This window comes from Syngnathus scovelli, chromosome 11 (assembly GCF_024217435.2).
Source record: "Syngnathus scovelli strain Florida chromosome 11, RoL_Ssco_1.2, whole genome shotgun sequence".
In the NCBI taxonomy this organism is placed as follows: Eukaryota; Metazoa; Chordata; class Actinopteri; order Syngnathiformes; family Syngnathidae; genus Syngnathus; species Syngnathus scovelli.
Window position 1 is genome coordinate 846,641 of NC_090857.1, and position 15,340 is coordinate 861,980.

The 15,340-nt window shown below is 44.2% G+C and overlaps 1 protein-coding gene and 1 long non-coding RNA gene across 3 annotated transcripts; one reads left to right on the forward strand and one right to left on the reverse strand.

Moving 5' to 3' along the window:
* Window positions 1-1,216: 1,216 nt before the first annotated feature.
* On the reverse strand, window positions 1,217-12,283 carry LOC125977384 (proto-oncogene tyrosine-protein kinase Src). 2 transcript variants are annotated; one of them, XM_049733817.2, is made up of 12 exons: window positions 12,013-12,283; window positions 10,243-10,342; window positions 9,390-9,407; window positions 8,695-8,793; window positions 8,502-8,605; window positions 6,141-6,290; window positions 5,867-6,022; window positions 5,316-5,495; window positions 4,916-4,992; window positions 4,672-4,825; window positions 4,368-4,499; window positions 1,217-4,012 (listed from the first exon to the last, which is right to left on the reverse strand). In XM_049733817.2, exons 1-12 carry the CDS (start codon window positions 12,281-12,283, stop codon window positions 3,804-3,806), a joined length of 1,650 nt encoding a protein of 549 aa, XP_049589774.1. In that variant the 3' UTR covers window positions 1,217-3,803. The 2 variants fall into 2 exon arrangements, with proteins under 2 accessions (XP_049589774.1, XP_049589775.1); XM_049733818.2 differs by lacking the exon at window positions 9,390-9,407.
* Window positions 10,340-14,376, forward strand: LOC125977392 (uncharacterized). Its single transcript, XR_007484617.2, has 2 exons — window positions 10,340-11,278; window positions 12,022-14,376. It is a non-coding gene; the product is annotated as an uncharacterized lncRNA (long non-coding RNA).
* The last annotated feature ends 964 nt before the right edge of the window (window positions 14,377-15,340 follow it).

Genomic DNA, 15,340 nt, shown 5'->3' on the forward strand with positions numbered 1-15,340 from the left:
TAACATTCCTCAGCGTGAATTTCCAATGTTGCCGTAAAATGCTACTCTCTGATGGTGCTCGTGGCGGGGGACTTGACGTTTATGGATGGTCTTTTTTACCACTTGTCTCCAGCAGGGAACCCCCCCCCCCCACCGCCCCCTAACTCTCACCCTTCTGAGTAGGTCATGGGACAAAGTGCACATCCATCATGGCTTAGCCGCATGCATTCATAATGTTGGAGGAGGTGGATGTTAGGATTAAGGAAGTGGAGTGGGTCGGGGTCAAGATTCGGGTAGAGTCAGCGAGGTTGGTTCAAGATGAGGAGGTTTGTTTTGTACAGGAGGTGGGAGAGGCATGGTGAGTGGATAAGACTGCTGGTCCAGATATGTCTGCATTATTAAAAGAGGATTTTCAGGAGCAAGCTTTCAGTGGATTATGCCCAAAGGAATTTGAATGAACAAGGCTACTGCTACTCCGGCTTCCTCCCGTATACGTACGCATGGCTCCGTCTGTACATAGATTGACGATAAAACAGAAAATAAATTAGAATCAATGCCAAAGTTGAAAAATAATAAAAACAACAAAGTCTCTAAAAGACGGACTGACAGACAAAGTTGCATGTTGGAGGACTTTTTTTTTTCTTTTTTGGTTGCTCCACTGCACCACCTGTAGTAAATGTGTGTTATATTAAAGTAACGTTTGAAGAAATAGAGCCAACTTCTTCGTATGGTTGCCATGCTACTGAGAGTGCAGTGCACAAAACAAACAGGACCACTATATCGCAAATGCACGATGCTTGCCTTCGTGTGTCTTCCATCCACTATCACTGAGGCAATACGTGAGTGTGTGTGTGTGTGTGCGTGCGTGTGTGTGTGTGTGTGTGTCTTTACTGTTTTCACAGATGGAGCTTTGACATGGTCTGGATAACTGAGATAAATTACTCACACCACGACTCCGCAAATGGGGAAAACATGCAGATGCACGGACGCACGCACGCGCACATGCACAGGCAGACATTTCTTTTTCCCCCTCCCTCTTTTTCTTCGATGATGTTTCTGTGCGGGGCAAAAAACAGCAGGTGGACTTCCACAATTCCTGGTTAAAATTATCCTCCGAACTTTAACTGCCTCCTTGTGGACAAAATGGTCATAGCAGGTCAAGGCACGTGAGCTATATTGAATAATTCATACATAAGGTGAATTAGAAGTGGACAGCACACACACACTCTTATCAAAACACACTTGAAATAGAATTTATTGCACATTTAAAGAAAAGGAAGTGACACAATACCCATTTCAATCAAATTACAAACAAAATGAAACGCTCACCTTCTTGTGGCGGCCGTGACGTCCGTTTGAACTGCATAGATTAATTTTAAAACAATTAAATTAACATTAAAAGCAATTACATCACGACATGTTTGAAATCATGGCACACGTTTTCCAATCAGACCTTGGCTTTATTCACACATCCTATTTTTTCCTCTTCAGTGAGTCACAACAAACACACAAAAAAAAAATCAAGTGGGGAAAAAGGAACACTGTTGTTCTTCTTGGAACTTTAAGTCAAGCCCAAATTGTGTTGTTTATATGAGTAAAAAAAAAACAAAGAAAGAAATACAGTAGCATCTCATTAAAACCTCCTCGGATAACATTAAGTAGAAAATACTAAACAATAAGCCTCAGTTGGATAAAAGAGTACAGTAATTACTTGATAGTCACAGTCAGACGATACTATTTACATCTTTGACCTCATTATTTCAAAATCTTGTCCAAATACTTGTGGGGTTGCAAATTCACCTCGGGGTGGGTAACCTTTTGCCAATTTTTGAAGTCTGGCGCCATTGATGACATTTCTTTATGTATACTGTATTGCATATATCTTTTGTTGTTTAAATTATTATTTCTTGAATTACTTGAACAACATAAATTCATTATTTTGTCATCTAGCTCCTCATTTTTGTAAATAAAACATTAAATGCAGAAAATCCCTTAACGAATGTAACCAATGTCATGAACTCTCTAAAATGTTTCAATAATGCCCCTTTTAAATTTGAAAAAATAAAACGTGTTTCAAATGCTACTGTTGGCAGTAGGTTGGCCACCCCTGAAATATACGTAGAAGATAGAAAAAGTCCCCTGTTCAAATGCCACCTTTTTGTACGTTCATAAAAATAAGACCAAGTTGAACCATCTCCAAACATTTGGAGAAACAGGGCTGTGTATCCTTTGATATTCACTCTTTAACACAACACTGGGTCTGTCTGTCTGTCTGTATGAGGACTCTTATTGCTGCTTCTGTCATTGTTCCGTATATAGGTTGGCAGCAAACTGATTTTATCTACTGATTAAAAAAATTCAGTGAGTGACAACCAACATAAATACATATCTGCCATTATGATACAAAAGCAACGTTTGGAGTGCTTTACTATGTACAGTGCGACGACAGTGGATGAAATTATACGCAAGGGAGTCGATGGCATCCACGTAGTAATTCAACACAGCGTGGTCAATGTACAGCGAAATTCCAAACGCTTAACTGCGTTCCGAATCAATCCCATTTTCTTCCTTTTAACAGAATGACCTCATTTCCATAGAAGCCATACGCTTGCTTGCATATTTCCTCTGCAAACTTGGAACAGGAAGCTAACTAACCGGGGATTTTTTCTGAAAGCATACGTCAGCTCCCTCTCAGAGTAAACGGATGGACAGCACTCGTATTCTTTTGGCACAGATGCAGAGAAATAAATGCTCAAATGACCTTCCATCAAATTGTTTTTAGAGAGCAGAACCTCAAACTTCAACCAATGCAAAAAATGACTGTCGATGTCAGCAAATCTAGAGCCACTTCAGCTTTGTCAACGATGAAATGATTAAGTTCAAAAAGTTAGGGGAGAAAAAAAAAGAAAAGAAATCGTTACAAATACCAAATTTAAACTTGAGCTAGTAAAATGGCAGTGGGTGGGACGACTTTTGGCCTGATTTGAACAACCTGAGCCAGCTTGGTTCAAGCAAGCATGCTTAATGATTATCATGACTGCGATCATCTCCACGTAAACACGAAGGAGTTTGAAGAACAATAAAGCAGCAGCAGCAGCAGCAGCAGCACTTAAAAAGTGGAGGGACGCTAACAGGGCAGCCCGCAAAAACTGAAGATGAAATGCATCAGAATTGCTTTTGACACAACAGGAAGGGAGAAGTGTTCTCCAAACTTCTGTCCCATATAATAAATATGAGGAATTTGGAAACTTCCTTGGGAAAAAGAACTTTATCAAATTGAAGGTTGTTTTTTTTTCCAGTTTGCCCAGATATGAGCTCAGTTGATTTTTTTTTGCAAGCAAGCTTCAGACATGCCGCCGCCGCCGCTTAAGTCAAGTGAAAAAAAGAATTGGAGCAACAAAAGGTACCGTGATACATGAAGACTCCCAATTTACTTTGATGGAAGTTTTACACCCCAGATATGGTGGCTCCGGTGGCAAAACCCCCGGTAGCAAATGTTCACCTCATTCTGGAGAAAAGTTGCCCGCTTTTTCAGGGAGCCTAAAATGGGCTTTTGGGCCCAGTGTCTTTTGCGGGAGGGGAAAAAAGTACAGTACGTTTCATAAGACCTTTTCTCCCCTTTTATTTGGACCCTTTCACGTCAGTCTTGCACCTCACTCCTCAAAGTCTCCAGAAAGAAGCTTCTCTGGGTCCATGACAGCACAGAGGCTTCCTCACCGTGTTCCTCTGAGGTGCTTTTAGTGCAGACTGTATCATGTGTTTTGAGTGCATATGTTTGAGTGTGGCGGCAGTGTGTGTGTGTAAATTTTCGCACATGTGCGGTTCTATAGGTTCTCCCCGGGCTGGTACTGGGGTTCCGTGGAGGTGAAGTAGTCCTCCAGAAAGCCCTGTAGGTATTCAAAGGTGGGCCTTTCTTCGGGGTCCTTCCGCCAGCAGGAGAGCATGAGCTCGTGCAGGGAGCCGGGACACTCGGACGGGCACGGCATCCGGTAGCCGCGCTCTACCTGGTCCAGGACCTCGCGGTTTACCATGCCTGCAAAGGGAAGTGACCGACCGGTAAGTACACGATGGCCTGTTTGTTGTATGTTGGGTTTATTAGTTCTAGATTTGAAATCATTTTGCAGATGACCAGATACGTGAAGGGTGGCAATTCTCACGTTCCACACCTAGTAAGTACTTTCTGCAATAAAAACTTACTTGGGGCAAATTCAGGATCATCTTAAAAATCAAAATGTATTTGATTTTTGTTCCTTCAGGAGCGCGTAACAAACCAGCAGCAGACTTTGAATTAATCCGTACCAAAAAGTACATTTCAGTTTCCTAAAGGTTGCTGACCCAGCTCCAAATTCTGCATACATACGAGGGAGGCTGTCGGTGTAAGGCTTTACCTGGATAAGGAACTCGGCCTTTGGTGGCCAGCTCTGTCAGCAGCACCCCGAAGGACCACACGTCCGACTTGATAGTGAAACGGCCGTAAAGCGCCGCCTCGGGCGCCGTCCACTTGATGGGGAACTTGGCGCCTGACGAATTATGGGGAGGGGGAAAGAAAACATTCAGCCAACCAAAACATTTGTTACCTGTAAAATTTCAAAGTCAGAAATCGGTAACGTTGATTACAATTTATTGAAAAAATAGGCAGGAGTTTGTCCACAAACTAAAAGCTGCACTGTAGAGAACACGTGACGGACGCACCCTGTCTGGCCGTGTACTCGTTGTCTTCAATGAGTCTGGCCAGTCCAAAGTCGGCCACCTTGCACACCAGGTTGTCTCCCACCAGGATGTTGGCGGCACGTAGGTCTCTGTGCACGTAGTTCATCCTCTCCACATAGGCCATCCCCGCTGCGATCTGGATAAAAGGTGAAACAGAGAGAATGCCGTCCGTCCGTCCGTCCGTCCGTCTCACGCCTCGTTATCGCATTTTGGGATGCGGCCCAACCTGAGCGGCCATGTCCACCAGCTGAGGCAGTCGAAGCATTTTTCCCGCTTCTCCTTTGAGGAAGTCCAGTAGGCTGCCTGCGGGGCAGAGATAAACACAGCGTTTAGAAAGCAGCAGACACTTAAACGGAGCTATTGAGTCTTACTCATTGGCCCACTATATTAGACAGAATGTTACTCTAATTTGAACAAGAAACATTTTGGATGCCCTCGTTTTACGTATACTTCTGAATATGTACCTGATGAAATGGCCAATGAATGAAATGTACGTTTTATATTGCACTTTTCCTCATTAGGGTCAAGCGGGTCTGCTGGCACCTGTCCCGGCCGGCTGACTTTGCTCTCCAGCCAATTTGAGGAAAGTTATGACGTCGTAAAAAGAGAGAGAGAAAGAAAATCACCTTGGCTCATGTACTCAGTGACGATGTAGATGGGTTCCTCGGATACCACGGCGTAGAGTTGAACCAACTTCTCATGCCTGAGTTTCTTCATGACTTGCGCTTCCTGCAGGAAGGCCTCTGGTGACATGGTGCCCGGCTTCAGGGTCTTGATGGCCACCCGCGTTGTACCATTCCACGTGCCTGATCAAGAAAAAAGAAAAAAAAGGTCTCTCTTTTTTTTGTACAAAAAATAATTTCCCCAAATTTTTTTAAAGTGGACGTCGAGTCATTTTTTTTCAAATGTGTATTCTGATGAATATTGGTGGACTAAGAATGAACGAGATGAATCCACCCATTTTGATCCATTTTAGGGCGCAGCCATTTTGACAGGCTACCATTCTCAGCTGCTGACTGGAATTGACATCAAAGTGTCCTCGGGCTCATATTGGGAATGCCACGCAGAAAACAGGTGAGATGTGCTTTAGTTAGAACTTAAGAACTTTAAAAATAGCGCATTGCAGTACAGTGCAATACAGCGCAGTGCAGCGCAGTGCAGCGCAGTGCAGTCTTACCCATCCAGACCTCTCCGAAGCAGCCCTGGCCGAGTTTAAGGTCAAGCCGGAGGGACTCTCGAGGGATCTCCCAGGCATCGCGAGCCAGTCCCTGGGTCTGGGGCTTAGCCACGGGGCACACATCAGTCAGGGCGTGGCACAGCCCATCAGAGTGCTCTTTAAGACAATGCGAGACGTCAGCAATGTTTTCAAGGGTTTTATTTATTTATTTATTTATTTATTTATTTATTTATTTATTTATTTATTTATTCTTCTCCAGCGTCAGGGTACTTACTGCGATAATGGAAGACGAGCTGCTGCAGACTGGTAAACTGCGTGCGGGACGTGATGTAGAAGCCGCCGCTATCCAGCTTCCTGATCTTGTAATGTTTCACATTCAGGCCTTTGGTGTTGTCGTAATCCAGCACCGAAAGACAGTAAGCTCCTAGGAGGAAAAAAAAAAAAAAATGTATAGACGATAAGAATGCGTCAGGCGTCTGGGACAGCTGCTCGGTGGCATTTGCCAACAGCTGTGCTGGGGCAAGTCCCTCCCCGCTGGCCCCTATAGGAGCCCCGAGAATGCGCCATTTGAGTAGCATTTGTCCTCGTTTGCGCTTAACTCTGTGATTGATGAGAATGTCACTTGACTCTTTTGCCGTGACTTTTGTTAGGGGGCTAACTAGAGATTCACCAATAGTCATTTATTTGCAACAAAGAATGAGTACCTACTTTGCGCTACCCACAGCATGTTGCATTTGGTAGGAAAGAGTCTTTTTTTTAGAAAGCAAACTAGTCAACTCTCAATTAATAGCACCCTCTTGGTTGTCGTGCACTTGAGTTGCACTCAACTGGAAATTGTTCTTATTGCAACATGAAAATGGATTAACATTTGGTTGTTCAGCACAAAGACTATTTGTCATTTAAATATCACAAGGCCAATTGGGACAATGCTGCCTCTGTGAGTTAAAATACAGGCGCCCACCCCAATTCTGGGCTCTGCTCCCACTAGTGCAAGCCACTCTAGAAATGTTCAGGCCCCGGCGCTGGTCGTCATGGTAATAAAACCTAGACTTGCCATTGGTCCAGTACTGTGTATAGGTAAACTGTCACTCTTGAAAATCATTGCAAAATCCTGATCCTTGGGGTATTTTGAAAAGACTTTGTCACAGACGTGACATTTAGACACCTTGGAAACGGTTTGAAATGGTGACAAATATACCTGACGTATGGTCAAGCTGGTAAAGGCTCGACTCACCACCCTTTTGCAGCAGTGGTTGATGTAAACAATGACGCCACCTTTTTGAGGTGACTCATGCATCTTAGTCAGTCTGACGCGATTCACACACAATGCGAGCGACACACTTGTCATCATGGGAATCACATTTGATCTAATGAGATCCCCCGTCCCCTCCCTCTCTCGATCATGCTCCCCCTTTCACTCACATGCTGAAGTGGGGCTTGCAGCACCCTTGTAGAATGACCTACTTCTAACACTGTGATTCACCCCCCCACAGGCGCTTCCTTCAAAAACAAATTCCCCCACTCACTCACTCACTCACTCACTCACTCACTCACTCACTCACTCACTCACTCACTCACTCACTCACTCACTCACTCACTCACTCACTCACTCACTCACTCACTCACTCACTCACTCACTGTATGTCACAGGGAATGCCAAGGCAGTATTTGGACTGCCACAGGGCTGGAGAACAAAGGCGCTGTGCCTTCAACTGACGTCATTACGAGCTCACGTCGGGTACAAATTGGCTCAATTAACACTTTGGTAGCTTTGCGTCCGCAGTGACACACGCAAAAGTCCGCCGGGGATGGTCAGACGTCATCCTACTTTCTCATTATTTCTCATTATTCAGCTGGGGCTGAATAGGAAGCTAGCTGGCTTTTTAATTGTGGTTGTCATTAGCAACATTGTATCCATAGAGCTTCATTTTTTTTCTCCACGTTTTATGTTGCAGCCTTATTCCACATTGACTGCACACAATCCCATACAGTATAATAACGATGTGCAGTATTATTTTCAGTAAAGAACATTTGCTCTAATGCTTTTATCATCAATCTGAAAATGCAATTGGCCAAATCCTCCAAAGTCTATGCTCATCTGGTCAATATTGGAATGAGGCTGAAAAATGACAAAATGTGAAGAGAAATGATGCACTGTGCATATTTTCCACCTGCGCTATACCTCCGAGGCTTACATACATTTTTTACAAGCTTGTTAAAACGTACTGATACTTCCTCACATATTTCATCATAACATTTCCATTGCTCAATTTGCTCAGCAGTGTCTGCTGGCGCCTGAACACTCCATGAAATATCCCTTTAAACAGTCTGCAGTCTCACAACCAGTCGATGAAACTTGTGTGAAGGAAGTGATTAATACCAACGTGAAAAGGGCAACTTGTCACTTCAGTGACCTTTCTTTCCATTTACAACTCTTCAGGCAAAACACTAAAGTGCTTTTTTTTAATGAATGAAAAAGGTACCCTTTGAATAAAACAACAGAAACATACTAAGAGTGTTAAGATGAAATGAGATTGGAATTTCGGAAGGCATGGCTACTCTCCATTAGCCCCTAACTTGTTGATTTCCAGCCATTTGCAAGGCCAAAAGGTCACGGAGAAGCCCGCCGTCGTACCTTTTGTGGTTTCGCTCTCCCTCACCAGGAAGGTTCCTCGTCTATTCTGTAAATTCAAAAGGATCCTTTCCGAGTCTCGCCGAGTTATCTTCCCAAAATACCACCTGCCAAAAGTAGAAAAGTGGGCCAGCCACGGAGGTTAGTTGAGTTTGCGACGCCTTACGGTGCAGTATACGTATTCCGTGTGACGTACTCTTCCGCTTGAATGGAGTCGGACGGCGCCACATAGTTGCTGGGGATGTAACCGCTCTCTCCGGTTGTCAGGGAGCGAGCTAACCACCAGTCCCCTTCTCTGTCATGGCAACCGCAGACCAAATAAAAAAAAAAAAAAAACTGAATTAACAGGTAGCTCACAGGGGGCTCCAAATTTCATGACAGTCAGTGCGGATTGAAGAGCTTTTAGGTGGCTACAAAGGTCAGTTGTGCAGACAGAACGGGCTGTCGGGAGTTGCAATACAAATTATTTATTATTATTATTATTTTTAGAGTAAGCTTAACACTGTGTCATAGCAGAAAAGTGTTATCTGATGAGAAGGAAAGACAAAGCCAGAAGCTTAGCACATGCTGACCCACTGAAAAGAAATAGATTGACTGGAGCCCAATTCTTAGATTCTTTATTGCATGTTAGAAATGACAGCCACCCAAATGCATTTCTTTTTTTCTTTTTTTTTGCCAGTCAGTACTGCAAACTTTGGGGCATTATTGGTTGTGCCGTGGTGCAAAATGTACAATGACTGAGGAGACACCTCATTCCGTTGATTCTGTCCATTACCGACTATCTTTGTACCGTATGTCTTTATTGTCTCTATACAAACGTGTGTGGATCAGCATGAGTGCGGATAAATAGATAGCAAAAGATTTGTCTTTTATTGCAGTAAGGATACTGACCTGAAGCTGTACTTTTTCCTAGGAGAGACCATGAGGCGTGAGAGAGCGAGATAGGGAGAGAGAGAGAGAGAGAGAGATAACAGACACAGCAGACACATCAAAAAACACAGCAAGGCGAGGCGAGGCGAGGCGAGGCGAGATGAGGCGAGCAGCACTCAGACAGACAGCGGAGGTGGCCAACGCGCTGTGGGACGACACAGCAAAGCCGACATACTACGTTACATCATTTGAGTACAGAAGAACCGGGGAGCGCCCTGGCGCTGTACATTTTCCAATGGAGGATGCTTAGATTTGTGGATGCACTTGATGTTTTATTTATACACATCATACATTAAAGATTCATTTTGGTTCAGCCCTACTATGTCGTCCCAACCACCAGAAAAAAAAAACATGGCAGGAAACTGTGAGAGGAACCCAATAGAGGTAGAGGCGGAAACAATTATTTTCATTTTTAGGGATCTGTTAGCCCATCTATGGCATTTAATTCATGGCATAACGCTTCGTGGGCTTTAAATGCACCAAGTAGAATACTTTTTCTTTCGTGTTTATTTTGAGACATAACATCAACTAGGAGTGACACTAAAAAGCTCCAAGCCTCTTTTTGAATTCACTAGCTGCCAATGAGCCGACGTGCAGTACCTGGAAAAAATAGAGTCACTCGTATCTCAAGACACCACTGGATTGTCAATACAAATCAAAACTTTCATTTGTCATTTTTGTTAATACACAAATTGAATTGTCGACATCCTTGACATTTACAGTTTGGTGCATTTACTGAAACATGCATGGACGCATCTGTTAGCATGAAACAAATAATAAAATAAAACACACAAGGTGGAAGGTGGCTTCTTACGTGTTGTTGACAATTTGCAGCCGGTCGCCTTTCCGAAAGGTCAGATCGGACGCCGTCCGTGACTCATAGTCATAAAGCGCCACAAATGTGGTGACACCTCCTGCAAGAAAGTGCACAGCTATATGTGTTCAACTTAATTCTATTGTCATCCATAGGCAGAAGCTTTAGGTAAAGATTGAACAATTTGTCATGGTTTTAATGAGAAATATTGACTTGCAGGTGTGGAAAGGATACATCTATCTTTAGTGGGGCACATTCATAGCATTGTTGTTGTTGTTTTTTTTTTTTTTGTAACCCTACACGTGACAAGAGAAACAAAAATCATGCGAGGTTATAAAGTCAGCACATGACACCACACTAGAATTGTCACTCTGATATTTTTAGAATCGATTACTTCATTGATTATTCAAATAATCAGATACAAACTTTCTTTATAATATTTTATTATTTTTATTTATTTATTTTCAGTTATTCTTGAAACATCCCACACAGCAAGATGATCAGGGGAGGCATCCAATAATCTGCCTGTCACGTTTTGTCCCCGGTTGTTTTATTATGTGCATATTGTCACAGTTTGTGTCAGTGTCTGTGTGCTCGCCCCTCCCCTCCCCTCCTTTCCTGTGTCTACTCTCAATCTATGTACTAATGACAGTCACCTGCCTCTCTCTCTCTCTCTCTCTTGTTACCTGTCGCCTACTTAAGTCCTGTCTGCGTGTCACGCCCCTCCCGGATTGTTTCTTGTCTCATGTTCTGCTGTCGCTAGTTTCTTGTGTCTTCTTGTGTCTTCTTGTCCCACGTCTCGGTTAGTTGGGTTTTTGTTTGCCAGCCCTGTCAGTCAGTCCCGTTGATATTTGTTAGGCCATTAAGTTCTGTTAGTTTGCCGGTTCTGTTGGCTTGTTCCCTTTATCCTCCCTTCCAACTAGCTGTTCCCTTCAATAAACCAAGCTGGTCCACCAAGCTGCATTTGGTCGGCCAGCTCCATTCCGATCCGTGACACTGCCCTTTGCTGACTTTGATGGAAAAACACTTATTATGGGTATGTAGCAGCTTTGAACTACTTCCTTGAAAAAATGTGTCATCCCAACACAAATGCTGACGATTATATGTGAGGAGAGTGCAAAAAGATGGAGCAACATTAGTTCAACCATCTGGCCAGTCTAGACGCATTAAGGCTTAATGTCAAGTCTGCAGAGCGCTGAGCAGCCTTTTAACGTCGGAGCTTTCAAGTCTATTTCACAGGCGAAGGTTGAACAGGAGAGGAGAGGAGGGGAGGGGAGGGGAGGGGAGGGGAGGGAGCTACTTCCTCCTTCCCTCTTGACGTGACTCAACATTTCTGTTGTCGGGGAAATTGTCTCAAAACTGACATTGATAAGAGCAAAATAAATTTTCTCCGATGTTTCTTTGTGAGCACAATGGGCAAGCTGGAGCAACCTCACAAAGCATTTGGGCGGTCGGACAATATTTTTTGCCATTGAGATTCCAATATATGATGATTGGTTGGTGCAATTGTGAACACAAGTTAATTTGAGCAATTGGCAAGTTACAGATGCAGATGAGCACTTAGTGAAGGTCTGCACTCCGCTGGGTGCCTTGGTCATTAACCGGTTGATTGTTTTATTCTTGTCATTAAATTGATGGCAAAATTGAGGTTGTTCTTTTTTCATTTTTGTGCAAGACATACTTGCATCCAAAGAACCAATATGTTGCTTCTATTGATGCGAGTATGGAGCAATATTTGATGTTGTGCCATGTACTAAGTGGAAACCATACCTGCCAAAGGTCCTCTCTGAGGTGACGTGACAGCGCCCGTGTGGTCAACTCCTCCGAAGAGAGCCATCTCAGGAGTGTTGGTGGGCGCGTGCTGGTATCCCTGGTATCCCCGCCGGCCCGTGCCCACCGCCGGGCTCCTGTTGGGGGTTTGGGTCTGCTGGGCGGGACCCAGGTGGTGGAAGTGTCCGCTGTCGGAGCCCGTCCCGATGGTGCCGTCCACGCTCATGGAGCGCTGGCCCGGTTCCTTGGGCTTGCTCTTGCCCGCCCCCATGTGCAGACCTGGCTGGGATGAGAGCCGGTGATGAGTAACCAGTATGGATGACTCGTCTTCACCGAGGTGATCATTTTTATTGGGTTCGGCTCAGGTTTACATTTTAAAACTGTTGTCTCTTCCTCAAGCGAAGCAAACATTTACCAATGTAATGATGCCACACACCAACGGAACAAAGCCCAACTAAAACTTCCTTAAACGGGGCGAACGCTTCCCTTTTGTGCAGCGGTGCTAAATCTCAGTGATAAAAAAAAAAAAGAAAATCGAGGCCTTCAATTGACTGCCCTATTTAACTTGCATTGCACTTGCCGTATACTATGCTAAATAAGTCCTTTGTAATCAAGCTGTCAAAGCACCTTTCACAGTACGAAGTGACATCAACGCATGCACGACCCAGTCACCGTGACGGAAAAATACAGCAGCCTGAAACTTCCAACATTCCGAGTGACTCTCCATCCTTGTAAAGGCAAACATTTTGACAAAGAACGCCTGCCCGCTCCACCAAACAGAAGCCTTGGAGGGGCTCCAGGTTCTATCCCAACTGTTTGACAGGCAAACGGGGCGAGCAGAGCAGGACACCTTGACAATGTCAACACGCGCTCACAGACAAAGTGGTTTGCGGTCTGTCCAATCGATTTGGATTGAATCAATGCACATTGAAGAGAAGGAGAGTTGTGCTATGCTGCGCCAAGCTACTCGGATACAACTTGGCGGCTGCCTGTATTATGTGCTTGTAATTCTGTTTGCCAGGAATTTTTTTATTTGTTCATTAGCATAACGATACTGGCAAACTTGCTTCTCTGCGATTGTTCGTGTTGGATAACGGAATATATTTTGTGTTGTCGGTATGTTTGCTTGTTTTTAAGCATCGCAACAGATTTGCACCCACTTTGAACAAGCTGTGTGATACATTTAGGGGAGGCCAACGCTTGTGAATCCAACATTGTCTTTTAAGGAAATCAATGTGGATTCAAGGAAAATGGCTGACATCTTCTCCTTGAAGTTTTTGGAAACAACTTTGGAATGCGTATCACTTCCAGGACTGCCACCGACACAAATAATCCACTAAAAGCCCCGTGATGCTGCAAGGATGAAAAAAAAAAAAAAAAAGTCCTGTCAGTTACCTGTGCAGAACTAAAGATGAAATGTAAACACAGGAGTAGCCTACATATGATTCCACGCACATTTTAGAGGAAGTTGAGCAGTTTTAGAGAACTCGTCAGCGGTAGGAGGGAATCATCGACAAATGTCTGAACAATGCTTCCTGAGGGAACTTCCATCCCCTTTGTGTCGAAGGCATCGATTACAGTCGGCGGAGAATGGCGGCATCATCTCCGCAAGCAAGTGTCGACAAAGACAAGTTAAGTGCATCCCCGGAAAGTTGTGACATTGTGCATGGTATGTGTGTACATGTGTGTGTTGGCAGCACAAGTGCAGACCTCCCTGTGGGAAGCTGAAGATGACTCATTGCGAGACCAGCTATTTCAGGCGGCCTGAAACGGAGACAGTCACACACGCATAAAAACAGCCTTGTTCCTCCTGTGGATGGAGCCACTCTCAGTTCCAGACAGTGCGCACCGACGTGAGTGCGTATGAGCAGCTGTTCCCGAGTCCCTGGGAAGCTCTCGCGCTCAACCTCGCTAGCATCTCACATCCTTTTTCCGACACATGGGTTGTTGGGTGTTTTTTTTTTTCCCCGAGTCTGAGGAGGCTATTAAAAAAAAACGGGGAATGAGGAAGTGCCAGTGGCCCTAAAAAAAGAACGTGTAGGTGTTGCCATACAGATGGGGCTCAGTAGGCTTTCTTTATCTTGAAATGTAACATGCAGGTATGGCATACCATTAGGCTGATGTAGGCGTGAGTGAGGTCACGAGCGCTTTAATTCTACTCTCGCCAAGATCTTGTCGCGCTTGGGGGGTTGAAGGCGTCCTTGTGGTGAGTCACGCGGCCACAATATTAGGTCTGCTGAGAGTGATGGACTGGAATGTGTTCAATGTGTCAACAATCAAAAGCTAGCCGTCCATTTTCTGTATCTGGGTAGCCTATGAGATGGAATATTTATTATAATCTTGGGAGCGGAAGATAACGTGGGTTACCATCCATAACGTGGGTAAAAAGAAATGGAGTGGCGAGCATTCGTCAGAAGAGGTCAAATGAAGACAGAAAATGAATTGACAAGCAGAGTGGCAAAGAGTTCCCGACACTTGTGTAAAAAAAAAAAAAAGTGCCCGAACCAGACTGTGCCACTCAGAACAAATGATCAGTGAAGACACCTAAACAGGAGGATGAAAGCTGTGGAAAATGACTACTTGACTGGTACTCATGCATTACATATTGCTGCAAAATCAAGTATACTTAATATTGGATGTCACAGTTGAATTCAAGATGACCACAAGTACTGACTTTTACACAAGAGCATCCTATTATTCTGATAAAGTGGCATCTGACATGTCTCAAAATCTGAACGCTTGCAAATAGCCTTCAACGTTGGAAAGTGGATGAAATTGTACATTCAAACTAGTTCTATTTAAACTATAGATAAAAAGTGTTTTTCAAGTATGACAGGCATGCCAGGATGAATTGCGTTTGGCACCGAGCGTTTCAAATACACAGTACGTTCAAATCTCAAGTCACCATGACATCGCTTGGGTTCTCAAACATGTCAAGTGAATGCAATGAGCGGCTGGCTATTAGAATGGCAAAGCAAAAAACCGCAATGTACGTAGCTCTATCTGGTTAAATTGTGCTGTGGACTTCTTTATCCCCCTCATTCAATAATTATCGTATAATCCCAATGTGAACATTTGGCCGTGACAAATGTGAATGAGTCACAACAGACGGTAACAGTTGCTGCAGTGAGGGAAGGAAGTCGTCGCTGCCAATGTTTAAGTCCGATGAGAGCATCACAGTAAGGGGTGCAGGCCGGAACGCCTCATCTTTGCATTCGCTGACTATGATCGCAAATGATAAATCAATTGCTAGAATTCGGCCTGACTGTCTGTATGCAAGTCAGAGAGAGGCCGTCGTCTATTTGGGGCCAAAAACAAAACAATGCAC

Excerpts from the sequence above, each read along its gene's own strand:
- LOC125977384 (XM_049733817.2), bottom strand. The coding sequence starts at position 12,283 with ATGGGGGCGGGCAAGAGCAAGCCCAAGGAACCGGGCCAGCGCTCCATG. Across the intron at positions 10,343-12,012 it reads TCAGAGAGGACCTTTGGCAG|GAGGTGTCACCACATTTGTG; the intron begins GTATGGTTTCCA and ends ACTTTCTTGCAG. Across the intron at positions 4,993-5,315 it reads CACTGAGTACATGAGCCAAG|GCAGCCTACTGGACTTCCTC; the intron begins GTGATTTTCTTT and ends TCTGCCCCGCAG.